The sequence below is a fragment of the Zootoca vivipara genome, chromosome 16, assembly GCF_963506605.1.
Source record: "Zootoca vivipara chromosome 16, rZooViv1.1, whole genome shotgun sequence".
NCBI lineage: Eukaryota > Metazoa > Chordata > Lepidosauria > Squamata > Lacertidae > Zootoca > Zootoca vivipara.
In genome coordinates, this window is record NC_083291.1 from 4,658,467 (window position 1) to 4,672,788 (window position 14,322).

General features: G+C 44.0%; 1 protein-coding gene across 1 annotated transcript in view; it reads right to left on the reverse strand.

Annotated features, from left to right (window-relative positions):
• Nucleotides 1–9,136: 9,136 nt before the first annotated feature.
• ELAVL2 (ELAV like RNA binding protein 2) overlaps nt 9,137–14,322 on the reverse strand; it is a 55,342-nt gene continuing 50,156 nt past the window's right edge. Inside the window, exons 6-7 of the mRNA XM_035140883.2 lie at nt 11,723–11,761; nt 9,137–9,818 (exon numbers count right to left, since the gene is read on the reverse strand). Coding sequence (XP_034996774.1) covers nt 9,488–9,818; nt 11,723–11,761 — 370 coding nt within the window. The 3' untranslated portion in view covers nt 9,137–9,487. The remainder of the gene's footprint in view (nt 9,819–11,722; nt 11,762–14,322) is intronic.

Here is a 14,322-nt window from a genome sequence, read left to right on the forward strand (position 1 = left end):
ATGGAAGTGTTGAAGCCTGACAATGCAAGGTATTGGCCTTGAGACCTATAGGTAAGCCTCCCTGGCGAAACTGTTGGCCGCCTGGGACAATTCTATTTATTTGACACCCAGGAACAGACCTGGCATCAGGTCCTCCAATATAGGTGTACTGAGGACAATCTTTCGGAGGCCAGAATAGTGTCTAGTGTTGGAAGACTGGCTTTTGAGGAATTCCTTACGTCCAACTTCCATAAATGTAGGTGTAGCCAATGTGGGTCCAGGTGCACAGAGGGCCCCGAGAAAGGTCTTACCTGATGGTTAGAGGGCATGAAAACTGCAAGGTTGGTTAAGGACATGAAAATGCAAGGTTGCCTTGGCCCTTTCTTCTTAAATCTTGCTTGGGCTTTTGCTATCAGGGATAACTGAGGAGGCATTCTGTAGCCCCTATAGCCATGGTGCTGTGAGGGCAGCAGTTGCTTCTGTTGACCAGAAGTAAAATTGGAAGACGGATATCCTGACTTGTCGGTGTCTATAGTGGTGAAGAGACTAACCTCCGCTTCCCTGAAGTGACAGGTTATGATGGAAGATCTCTGGATGAAGTTTTCATTCCCCACGTTTGAGACATTCTCTGCTCAGTCAATTGTACACTAGGGGTTTCTGCTTTGATGGAAAGCTACCTAGAGCAGTGTTTCTCAACCTTTTTTGGGCCAAGGCACACTTGTTCCATGAAAAAAATCACGAGGCACACCACCATTAAAAAAGTTTAAAAATTTAACTCTGTGCCTATATTGACTATATATAAGGGTAGGATCAGAGATAACAATTGTGACTGGGGATGGTAGCCTTATTGTGGAATTATTATTGGTGTTGTTGAGTTGAGAGCTATAATCTTGCAATCACACATTTATCTATATTTTCACAGAGGGAGGCAGAGGGGAAGTGAAGGCAGTGAAAGTAAGGGGAGAGGGCAAAATAAGGTAGTGGGTGGGACGGAGAAGGAAAGTTTTTCCTGGGGAGGGAGATATTGATGGGGAAGCGGAAGGGTTCTTCTGGTTTTGGCTTTTTGTTGCTTGTTTTCCTTTTTTCTTTATCTTTGTCCTGGGGGGGGGGTGTTGGTGTTGTGGCCGTTGGGGGGGTCGGGGGTTTCCCTCTGGGGGGGGGGAGAGGTTCCCTACCCTCTCACCTGGGTTGGGGGGTGGCGAGGGGCCCTCTCCTCCCTATCTTTCCCTTTTTCCTTTCTTCTCTTCCCTACTCCTCCTTGGGGGTGGTTGTTTCGGCGGCACCAACAGCGCCAGCGGAATCAGGGCGTCCCTTGGCTCCCGGTTCTCCACGTGGCTCCCCGATGCGGTGATCCCTCACCTGGGGGGGCCTCCCTCCTTTTCCTCTTCTCCTGGGGTGGCGACGGCTGCGGCGACGAGGCAGGGCCTTCGCGTGGTGGGAGGTCCCGGGCTTCGGAGCTCTTCCCGCCTTTGGGTTAGGTCCGGCGGGCTCACTGGGGGGCTTTAGCGGCTCCCCGCTTGATCCGCTGGGCGATTCCGACGCCCACGCGGCCGCCGCGGAGTCCGCAGCCCGGCGAGTGTTCTCAGGCCTTGAGGCCCAGGGGTCCGTCGATCCTCCGGCCGAGCGCTTTCGGTGTCGCTCCGGTGGGGTCGCCGGGCTCGCTTGGCGCCCGCGTACCGGCGGCGGCGGTTCCGGTGGTCCGGAGGCTAGGCTGGCGGCACGGGCACGCTGGTCGCTCTCAGGAGCTTCGCGCTGCCGTGCCGCGCGCCATCTTGCCTCGCCGGAAGTGTATTAGTGTTATTTATTGGCGGCCGCCAGGCATGTGACAATGCAAATCGCCCTTCTCGTCGCCGCACGTCGCGGCACACCAGCCAGCGTCTCGCGGCACACTAGTGTGCCGCGGAACAGCGGTTGAGACACGCTGACCTAGAGGAGTAGTTTGGCGGCTTCCTGCTTTGAGGCACAGGTTTTCTTACCTCCTTGCCTCTTTATGTGTGTGCCTTTACAATGAAGACTTATCACATGTGAATCAGGATTGCCCAAATGCACCCGTGAGCTGCAAGTGTTGTACTGTGAGTGTGATCGCTCGAAGTTCTATTATGACTAATTGGTGGGAGAGTTCTTCCCTGGACCAGGGATCCTGGTCTGGATGTTCTTCACAAATTGTTCCCCAACCTGTTGGAATGACTTCTGTGGTGGTTAGTATTGGTGGGGGAACATTGCCTAGGGAAGCCATCTGCAACATCAATGGAATTCAGCCATCAGTTCAGAGAATTTCCCACTGACGTGGGCAATCGGATGAGAATTCTGCACTTGTGAGTGATAAATCTCTGATGGGGAAAGAGGAGCCACTGAGTGGGGCGTGAGTGAGGTCTAGCCCACGGAATCACTGGTAGGGCAGATACGATTAGCCCTAGCATCCTTGATATTAACATTAAGACCACAGATTGATGGGGTCAGATGTAAGGACATAGTTGAGAGGTGGTTGCTTTTTCTTCCCAGAGATAATGCACATGCTTGAATGCATGTGAGGACTCCCGATGGATCGTCTGGTGGGATGGGAAGGGATGGCCCTTTGTGTCACTGATCATGAAGCTGGGACCTAGGAGGCTGATAGGGTCACATAAGGTTTTCCGTTGATTGATACAATTATGTAGTGGCATTGCGTTGTAATGGAGATGAAGGCCATCATAGGCACACCTGAGGCACCTGCCGTGTGGTGGAAAAAATTAGGAAAGACTAGGTAGGCTTCTGCCAGGTAAGATTGAGGGCTAGAAATCTCACCTTTTAGAGACTCCCAAAAGTGGTCTCCATCCAAAAAAACAGTAGTCCTTTGTGAACTGGTTAGTAAAGGTAGACTAGAATTCCTGATCTGCATTCTCCTGAAGAACATGCTCCACCACTGCTACATCGAGTCAGTTTTGTATTGCGTCTCTGAACCTGACTCTCTCGGAGGGGTTTGATGAGACTGGAGAAGGGAAGAATTTGTGTGAAGACTAGGTTAATTCCAGACAAAGACCATTGTGGATAGTGTCTAGCACCCATCGGTCTAACGTGGAATGCTGCTGACTGTGGGAGTATCGCATGAGCTACGGGAGTGGGCACATTGCTGCGAGTGATAGGATCATTCTGTTGTAGGTAGGAGTAGGATGGCTAAATTCTTTTGAATCCTCTGCCCTGCTTGTTCTGGGGAGTGGGGAGGACCAAAAAATTCTTGTCGGATTGAGAAGGCGATTCGGCCAGATCCGGCCCCTGGGCCTTAGTTTGCCTACCCATGGGTTAGGGGTTAAAGTAGGGAGAAATTGCTCATGTTTATACAAGTGGGATTTTCTTTCCCTTCAGGTGACACTCTGGAGTCAATGAACATTGGATGAGACCCGTTTACTGCAGTGGTTTAGAATTGGTTGGTGGCTCTCCAGATAGTTCGCCTATCATCTTTGACCACTGGTCATATTGGCTAGGGGAGATTTTGGTTGCTGAAGAGCCACACATTCCACATCCCTGGATTTATTAAGATGGGGAAAGAATCTGTTGTCACAACCATAAGGGTATCACTGGAAAAGAGAGTAAATGAAACAAGAGATTTTGGAAAGGGGGGGGGGGAGATCCTTTACAGTGGTACCTCGGTTTATGAACACAAGTGGTTCCGGAAGTTGAAAGTAATGGAAAGTGGATTAATCCGTTCCAGATGGGTCCGCGGAGTATTCAACCTGAAGCGTACTTAACCCGAAGCATGGGTGTAATTGGTTCCGGAAGTGTGTTCATAAACTGAAGCGTTCATAAACTGAAGCGAACTTTCCCACTGAAAGTAATGGAAAGTGAATTAATCCGTTCCAGATGGGTCTGCGGCGTTTGTAAACCGAAAATCCGTAAACCGATGTGTTCATAAACCGAGTTTCCACTGTACTTTTGCTAGTGGGATTTCATGTTTTTGTTTCACTAGTCAAGATCTATTTAGTGATATGCAAGTGAAATGCTACTGAGCTATGTTTTTTTTTTCAAAAAAAGCCTTGTAAGCTATTTTAAACAATCCAAAAAGACATACATCGTTAAATGAATAAAATTACTATTTTCTAAAGCTGCTGCCAAGCAGCTTCATTTGATAAACAAGCATTAGTGTTAAAATGTATTATTCAAACCACTTACATCAAAATTTCAACAACGTTAAGCTAAAGAGCTCCAAATGCTTTAAACCATTCATCCCCGCCCCAAAAGATGATCTACTCCCCCAAGCATTTTATAGCTGATGTTTCCCATTTCTTCTCAAGTTGTATTCTATTCTTTTAAAGATATGAATATATGGAATGGCGCACTAGCATTCTGATCATAGACAACATTTATGTGTTTGTTTGTTTTTAGGATAGTGAAGGGGGTGCAAGAGACAGCTTACACTTATTTTCAAAATAAATGCTGCCACTCACTGTTTGGAATCAAGGCAATCTTCAATATTTTCTTTTTCGTTTCCTATCACTCCGACACACCACCGAAAAAAATAAATCCTCAGCTTTCCATCTAATTAGAAGTGGCCTCTACCACTTCATAATCATATGAAAGCTTTAGTTATTAACCTGCTGATTAAAGACTGCAGAGTCCCAGTTTCAGCACACTGTTATTGGGTTGATGCTGATGGTAAACAAACATGAAATAAAGAGCAGCAAGTCAGATGTCTGCAGCAGTTCATGCACACATCAACATATGAAAACAAGGAGCACTGTAATTTAGCACCTTTCTACAAAACAAGCCATTCGCACTTCCCGTTTTGATGAAAATGATCTCTTGCCTTTACAGTACTGAACATTTTTAGTGGGTAAGGATTATCTCAGTGGTAGAACGCACAGTGTGCGCGCAGAATGTCTGAAGTTCGACTCCTGGCACTAGGAGAGATCTCTGCCTGAAACTTTGTTTTAAAAGAGGAAGAAAAGGCAGTCCATAATGAGGTTCATGAATTAACAGTTTCTGTAAAGACAGCTTCCTCCGCTCCCAATATTTCGCTCATCTCAGATTAAGGCTGGGCGATATATCGATATAGCTTCCAAAACCGATTTGAACTCCATAGTGTGATATCAGTTTCGCAATATTTGACATGGCAATACAGTGAAACCTTGGTTCCTGAACACCTCCGTCGTCGTAAGTTTTGGTTGCCGAATGCCGAAAACCTGCAAGTAAATGCTTCCGTTTCCGAACCTTTTTCGGAACCTGAACGTGCGACACGGCTTCTGCTGAGAGCAAGAAGCTCTTGCAACCAATGGGAAGTCACGCCTCGGTTTTCTGATGTTTCGGAAGCTGAACGGGCTTCTGGAACGGATTTCATTCAAGAACTGAGGTACCACTGTATATCACAAATCATGTTTCTTAGGGCTGCGTGATATATTATCCAAAACTGGTTTGAAGTCCATATTGTGATATAGGTTTCATAATTTTTGACCTGGCAATATATTGCGAGTCCGTGTGTGTGTGTGTGTGTGTAAAAGGGGGAAGAGAGAGAGCTATGCAAAAATCACAACGTGAGAAAAACCATGAAGACAGCCAATAGTTCTCTCGATTCCTGCACCCCCTTGTTAACTCTGCTGGCTCAGCAAATCACAAGAGCAGCGCCAGCAAAAACCACTATGCAGGAAAATCTGTGAAGCCAGCCAATGCCTCTACGTAGCTCCATCTTTATTTCAGGCTTCGCAATATATCACGATGTTTAGCTGGTGATATATCACAATGTTGAAAACCAGGTATCGCCCAGCCCTATCTCATATTTTTAACAATTATGGAGCGAGGCGATAGCTCATTTCCTTGTTGACGACCACTAGAGTCCTAGGTTCAAGGGGCTCAGAATGCTAGCAATCCATCCACCCTATCTCTTAGACCCTCCCCACCATGCAGAGATTGAAGAAAATAGAGCAGGGCGACAGGTTCTGCTGCTTCTCTCGACTCAAGTGTAAAAAAAGTTGTTATGGCGGTCACCATAGCAGCACCACATCGGCATCCACACTCCACACTTTAAAACAAGCCTTAAACAGAAAGGAGACCCCTGTACTACAGTGGTACCTTGGTTCTCTAACGTCTTGGTACTCAAACAACTTGGAACCCAAGCTCTGCAAACCCAGAAGTGTTCTCCTCTGCAAACTTTTTTCGGAAGCTGGACGTGCTCTGTTTTTCCGATTTTGAGTGCCACACTTCCGTTTTGAGAGTTACACTGAAGTCTATCTGTTTTTGCTATTTATTTTGCTTTTTTGTTTTCGCGGCTTTTTTTTTTACTGTGTGGAACCCAGTTCAGCTACTGATGAATGGATGGATTTGATTGTTGTTTATTCCTTTCACTTTATGAATCAATGGTCTCGTTAGATAGTCAAATTCATGTCAAACTGCTGTTTTAGGGGTTGTTTTTAAAAGTCTGGAACGGATCAATCCGTTTTGCATCACTTTCTATGGGAAAGCACACCTTGGTTTTGGAACCGACTTCTGGAACGGATTAAGTTTGAGAACCAAGGTACCACTGTATAAGCCTAACATAACCCCTGCCATTGTTGTCTCTCTTCCTGGCTTTGGCTTCAGGCTCAACTCTGCTTTTTTTTTTTTTTACAAACAGCAGAAAGCCACTCAGGTGCTCAACAGAGGAAATTTCTATTGCCTCGGGTTAACAGGGGGAAATACCAGTTTTTATTTCGATACTGTAATCACATCCACTTCTGTATGCCCCCTTACTAGCTTGCATTAACACCTGCCATCTTGAAGAAAATGCTTCTGCCACCTTGGGAAGGGGTCAGGATGCAAACTTGCCTGACTTGTGGGTGCATGTGAGTTTGTGGGACTGAAACACCCACTTTCCTCAAACCAGTGTGTGTGTGTGTGTGTGTGTGTGTGTGTGTGTGTGAGAGAGAGAGAGAGAGAGAGAGAGAGAGAGAGAGAGAGAGAGCGCTCTTATGCCCACGAAAGCATACTCAAAAAAACAAAAATTGGTAAAGACCGCTGTACAACACTGTTCTTTCCCTTCAACTTTTGTTTATTGATGTACTGAACATGAAAAAGTACAAAGGATCCAAACACAAAAGAAAACATGTACAGCCTCTTTTTAAATACTCAACAGAATATATTTTTGTTCTACTCCAACAGATGTGAATTAAGTCATACTGTACAACTTCAAATAAATACCAGCCTTACATTTTATTAAGTGCTCTGATAAACAGTGCAAAGTGAAGCCCAACAGACACATGCCTCCTCATCAATGCCCCCTTTTGCGTGGATTTTTCATTTTTATTTTCACTACAGTCGTATAAAGGCTGCAGGTACCAGATGTTGGACACGCCCCCCACCCCCACCACAATGGAACCCCATCACCTTCTGAAGCACAGGAAATTTGTGTTAATGCGGATCCCAAAACGAGTGGGGTGGAATTAGGATTAAGCCAATTGATCTGAGGAGCATTGAATGAGTCCGGCATGAGAAAAGTTGTTTTGTCACTTTAGCACACTTTATTCTCTCACAGGTTTTTTTTTAAATGTACTGTACTATACTGAAAATTTTATAACTACAATTCTTTTCTTAAAAAATAAGAATCGGAAAGCAACTGCAAATATCATGTACAAGAATGTTATGCATAGCACATTGCTTGGTTCTAAGGGGAAGCTTGTGAGCATCTCAGTTTATACAAAAAGCAGGACGGATCTATATAGTTAGTCAGTGCATCCTGGGAAAGGCTCTGCGGCCTTCAGCTTTTTAAAAATTTATTATAAGCTAGATGCTAATCAGAAAATATTTGTACTTTTTTTTGACCTTAAATTTCTTCCATACATGGTAAAGTCTTTATTATTTTCCCCAAATAAGTGTTTTTTAAGCGTCATACAAAGTTAAATTTCAATAGCATACAGGTATTTATGATTCTGGTATGAAAAATGTAAGGAATTTGTTCAAAACCTATGGTTATACTCATTTTTTTTTACCACAAACATATTTATAAACAAAAATTTGGCATCACCATAAACAGCTGAAGCTAGACTATCTACAGACAAAATTGCAACGTATCTGATACACTGTAAATTCAAGTCCTCAGGACAACAGAAATGAATTAAGCAGACCTCAAGTAACAATCTTAATGCCATTTATACAAAGGAAAAGGAAACATACAAAAACATTCAGAATTTTGAACATCACTTGGCATGTTAAATAAGGGAAAACGGAAAAACCAGAAGGAAACTCAAAAGTTATCAGCTGAAAAGAGGTTCATAAAACAAAAAAAAGATATTATTTACATTACACAAAGCTCAGGTGTTAGCCTTGAACGTAACTTTCAAAATACCTTCAAATATATCCAACGCAAGACTGCTTCTTTCCTGGTCTGCCATTGGTGCAAACCGTGTGCAAACATCTTTTTTTAATTTTTTTAAGACAAAACAATTCTTCAAACAATACTGGAAGTACATCACTAAACACCATGAGCTCTATCTGAAGGGAATTCTATAGGAAGAACAGATTTTTTTCCCCTATCTCAGTTAATTTAAATTTCTTGCCTGCTCTTATATACTTTTAATTTTTTTTCTCCTTTTGTTTCAAAACCACACAAGTTAATGTGAGCCACCTATCACATAGTAACCAGGATGTTCAGAGACTGCACCAACGATTACAAAATCAAAAACCAGCCGTGCATTTCTCAGTGATTCCAACTTCTTGAGTAACAAAGATCTCTAAAGAATTTCTACATCATAAATCTCTCTAAAGTGTTTTTTTCCCCCAACCACTGCAAATTTCCTGGTAAGTTTTAAAAGCTCACTAGGTGTCATATGAAGAGATTTCTCAAAGTATTCAAGTCAAAATATTTGTTCCAGGACCTGTAAAAAGTTTCTCCAAATTTTCTCTTTTTTATAAAAATAGATGCTTTGTTTTGTTTTTTTTAAACCCACATCAAAGAGGCTCTTATCTCTTTGGCAAGGTTCTGCTTTACGAAAAGTTCTCCATTAATCTTACAATAAGCTTTTATAATGCACCACCCCACCCCTTCCCCCAGACCCAAATAATAATAATTACAAAATAAATACTTTCAAACTTTATAAATAAAAATGTAAACTTCGAAACACTTTTCTTGAACAGACTAAACTGCAAGGCATTAAAGTGTAAATCAAACACAACGAAAGACTAAACCAACTCAAGGATCGTTAACACAAAGCCTCAATTAACTACTCACAGGTTCAAGGCAGTCGTGTAAAAGAAATCGTCTCCCCTTAAGCTCAAACATTTTAAAAGGTTCCGCCTTCTTCAAAGAAGGCAATAGAATGCATTGTGACAGGTAAAAAACCCTGCACCTCGTCCATATTCAAACATAAGATATTTAAGAAGTTTTTTTTTATATAATTCAAATACTAGCAATAAAAAATCTCGCATATTTCTTAGGATGCTAGTCTTTTATCCCCGCCCCCCCCATCTCAACACTGACTTACAAAGACATTTACTAATGTATAAAGTTTATTTTAACTTGCCTTTGTCGAATAAGTTTTCAAATATAAACTGGGCCGAGGGCAACTCATTAGGCTTTGTGCGTTTTGTTTGTTTTAAACGAGACCTGCAAAACTCTGTCTCCAAGGCGGTATCCGTTCAGGCTGGCGATAGCCATGGCCGCCTCGTCATAGTTTGTCATAGTCACAAATCCAAAGCCTTTGCATTTGTTTGTGTTGAAGTCGCGGATGACCTTCACGTTGGTGACCGCCCCGAAGGGTCCGAACATTTGCCACAGGATGCTCTCGTCTGCGTCGGGAGCTAAATTGTAAACAAAAATGCACCATCCGGTCCCCGCATGTCCCGGGATATTGATCCCCGCCAAACTGGTCATTCCATCAATGGTCATTGGAGAAAACCTACTAACCAACGGAGAGGGGCAAACACAAGAGAGAGAGAGAGACAAAAAGGAGATGTTTTATTTTAAGGAGAAGGCTAGTTCAGAACATGAATTTAAAAATGCAGTATGGTATCAGCATGCTGCACAAGTTAAAACTGAGAGCCTTTCTGCCTAGTTTTGTGCCTCAAATACGCACTGATGGAACGGCCTTGTTTCCAGCGCCTGCAAAGCATGCGTTTGGGGGTGCCAACTTGAATGAAATATTGGGGAGGGCCAGGTAAGTCCTGCCACACATAATCACATGACACAGAACACCCACACCCCATTTGAATTGCAATGGCCATCAACTTCAGGAGGCCCTGGCTCCTTCAAATATTTTATTGGGGGGTAGGTGGCAGCGAATGGATCTCGGCCCCTAGGAGTTGGCTCCTTTGCAAACATTCATTGCTGTAGCTCGGCAGTTTTCATACTAGGTAGAGCACAGGGCGCAAGCACAACTCAAGAAAAATGCACATCCAGGAATTATCATTAAGGCTTTCGTCAGGCTTTGTGGATCCCCTTCGACAAGACTATTCTGCTGTTTGCCTGCATTGGGCCTCAAACGTCCTCAGTGGCGTGTGCCTCAAAGCCAGGAGACATTTGAGAAATGCTGAAAGTGTCGGCGCTTGGAAGCCAACTCCTCATACAGTTAAAAATGAGGCAAATTGCAGCCCTCCCCACCAATTCACCTTCTCTGGAAAATCACCTTGTCACTGCACAAAAGTCGAAGGGAAAAGCTCCCCCCAGCGGGCAAAATGTTGGCCTAGCACTGGTGTCAATATTTTTGTGAAGAAGTTATTTGTAGGCTGTACTCTTATCGTACAGCTCCAATGCAGATAGGGTCATCTAATCCTTTCTTCTGCAGTGAAGTTATCTCCATTTACTGAATATTTTTGATTTGTTCCTTTATTATAGCCTTGCGAACTATCAATTGCTCAAAGATCCCCCTTGTCTTATGGCGCAGTATCTAGTCGGACCCCTGAGCTGCCCTAGGAAGACGTTAACAGCGACACATCTGACTAACAGCGACACATTATTTAGTTTCTAGTTGTCCACACCTTTCCTTCCTGTCGGGACACTCAACGTGGCGTTTGCGGACTGGTCAAACTTTGCCTTAGCCACAAAAGCAAGAACAAAGGGTCCCTAAGACAACTGGGTATTAGAAATCCAAATACTGTACTTGTCTCTTTTTAAAAAATGCAGATCTGCAATGAAATATCTACTGCAACCCTTCACTATTCGTGAAGTTGCAATACGGAAATATTACCACCCTGCAGGTTGCGTTAAGATTTACCAAGATAATACACGTGAAGGACTTTTAGCACTAAAATAATTGCATCTGCGTTACATAGCCATTATCATTGCACCAAGTGTGGCCCTTATAATGCCAAGGTTATGGGCTTGATCCCCTTATGGGACAATTGCAGGTTCCTGCATTGCGGGGGGTTGGACCAAATGATCCCCACAGGATCCCGTCCAATTTCATGGATCTCTGGACCATCTGCTGGAACAGATACAATACTATTGGCACTGGTGGGGAAGGTTGAATAAGCAAAACTCTAGTGCAGAAAGGCCCTAAGTTGTTGCAGATTGCTAGAATGATACAAAAGGCAATGCGATAAAGATTAATAAAATGCCAGCCGTTAACTGAAAAAGACAAATACCACTGAAAACAATGCTGGAAGCTCTTGAAATTATGGATGTGATGACGAGACAGAATGTGTTAAGTGATGTACTGAAATAAAAAATAGCTTTTGTTTAATGTCTGAACATGCAGAGACAATTCAACTAAAAATAAATTGGCTCCAAAGTACGTTCAACTCAAAACAGTATAATTTATTATTAGGAAGGGTTAAGCGTTATGGACCTAACACAATTCTTCATTACCTCTTTACTCCATAAGCCATATTGAGCAGATTGTCCAACCTGCAAAACACATTTAGCAAAAGTGTTCAGTCTTTGGATCGTATACCTTCAAGTGCAAGTTGCTAGTTGGGTCTTGAAAGGCTTCTCACAGAACAGACTTACAAGGCTGAAGATGCACAATCAATATATATTACCTCCATCGTTCTCTGCCCTCCCCGCCCCCGATACAGAGAGATCCTGCAAGTATCCCCACAAAGGCAGCCTTGATTAAATTTCCATTAGGTGTTTATGCAAAAGAGCAGCTCAGCCTCAGGAGGACATAAAACAAGGCTTTCCAATTCCACGCTACCAAGACAATTAGGGATTTTTTTAAAGGGACAGAACACACGTATTAAAATACTGGTTCAGAAAATGAATTTCACACAGAAGTCTTTACATGAGGGACCAGACCATTTTGTCCACACTCCCACCCCATTATTGGAAAACCCTTTGGGCTGAAACACGTATTAAGTTACTCCTGCACACGTTTCCTAGAGTCCGTTCCTCAAGATTTCTGACAAGACATTACGTTCTCGTACCACAATTAAATATTATGCTCTGGGTTTATCTTCAAATGTTTATAAATGTTGTGCCCTGCACAGACACTTGCTTAAATGTCAACCGTGCTGTCACACACTGCAAACATTTTCTACCGTGCCAGCGTAACTTGCAGAAAGGAATGCCGATTTGATTTTACTTTTAACCCACCGTGAAACATGAACGTTTTACGCAAAGCAAGAAGTTTTATGCTCAGTCAGAGCGATAGAGATAACCAAATGGGTCAGTGCTGGTTCCTATCACTTACTGTTGAGAACTCAGAAGCCACACTTGAGAACATATACACTTACTTACTGTCCAGGGGGGGGGGGGAATCTCCTCCTGCCCATCCCATATTAACTATATTTGGGACTGCAACTCCCATCATCCCTAGCTAACAGGACCGGTGGTCAGGGATGATGGGAGTTGTAGTCCCAAAATATCTGGAGGGCCGAGTTTGCCTATGCCTGGCTGAGTGAAAGGTCGGCACCAGCCGTTACCACGATTAATACTAAGTCACTTTAATCCGCTCTCAAAATGGATGTGGCGATCGGAGGACCAACTCTGCATTGCAAGTGTGACATGAAGGCTGGCAACATTAACCCCGCCATGTGGGAATCCCTTGCAGATGACTGCAGGGCCCTGGAGACAATCGGTGAGGTCAGATGTCCGCAGCAGTGACCAGAGGAGGAATGACCGCTGGGAGGAATGCAGAGAGAAGAAACACTGTGATATACTTGCACCAGCACAACAAGATGCCTTTGTTTCCCTGTGAGCTGAGAGGGTTAATAGCTCAGCAGTCGTCCTGTATCACGGGGCCTGTGTGTGACGTGTCCATGTAAACAGGAAGTAGTACCTGTTGCTGTTGTATACTTTCTGTGATATAGGACTGTGTGTATGTATCCTGTTTTTGTTCGCGTCGCAGCTTCCAGCGAGATGGGTTTGAACTCTCCCAGCTGAGTTGCTCTAAGCAATAAATCTTCTTTGTTTTAATGAACAAGGAGTCGGCGTGAGTTATTTTCCACAGGCACGGAAAGTCGGATTAAAGTTTCCGCTGCTACAGGCTGTTATCTAAACTTGGGAGGAAAGTTTTCTGGACGTTTTGAAACAGAAGCAAAGACATTTGTGACGGAGTGTACTGGGCGAGTATTTTTTGCAAGTGTCTGCAAAACACAGCTAAAATTGTTCGTAGGCAGATAGATTTCTCTGCTATCCTTCTGTCTCACAAAGCTGTGTTATTGGTAACTGCCAGTTAGACAACTGGACAGGTCAAGACTCCCCACCTGCAACAAAACATGTCTCTCCTGTATCGGTCTCCACAGTCACAACAGGCGCCCTAACTCTCCAACAGTTTGACTTCACCCTGAAGACACTCTCTTCCATTTCCCCCTGAAACAGATGGATGCCAACCAACCAAGCAAGGAGGAGCAGAAGTGCAAAGATTTGCCTTGTGCGCTCACAATGATGGATGCAACACTAAGCTGCTGCTGACTTGGGATTTGGAAACACACAAACATCTATTTCTGAGCTTTGACTGAAGCAGGAGTGGTTTGGGGAGTTGGCCAACCCTCACACACCGAGGTAGCTCCAGTCATCCTGCCGATGTCTTCAGAAGAGACTATCATTCATGACCATCTTTGAGAACCGGCACTTCAGCGGCTCTCGAGAGCGATGGCGACAGGTCACCCCTCATTGGAAGGAGTTCATCCGAATACAGAAGGGCAAACAGCCGTGCTGCTGAGCAGCGCTATTAATGAGCGACCGGAAACCAACACAAAGCACACACATACAATCTGGAACTCAGCTGCCCGAGTCTCTTTTCTTGGGGTGGAAGAGTTACTACATACAGTGGTACCTCGGTTTATGAACACAATTGGTTCCGGAAGTCTGTTCATAAACTGAAGCGAACTTTCCCATTGAAAGTAATGGAAAGTGGATTAATCCGTTCCAGATGGGTCCGTGGCGTTCGTAAACTGAAAATTCGTAAACCGAGGTGTTCATAAACCGAGGTTCCACTGTAATGGAAATCACCTGAAAAATCACCT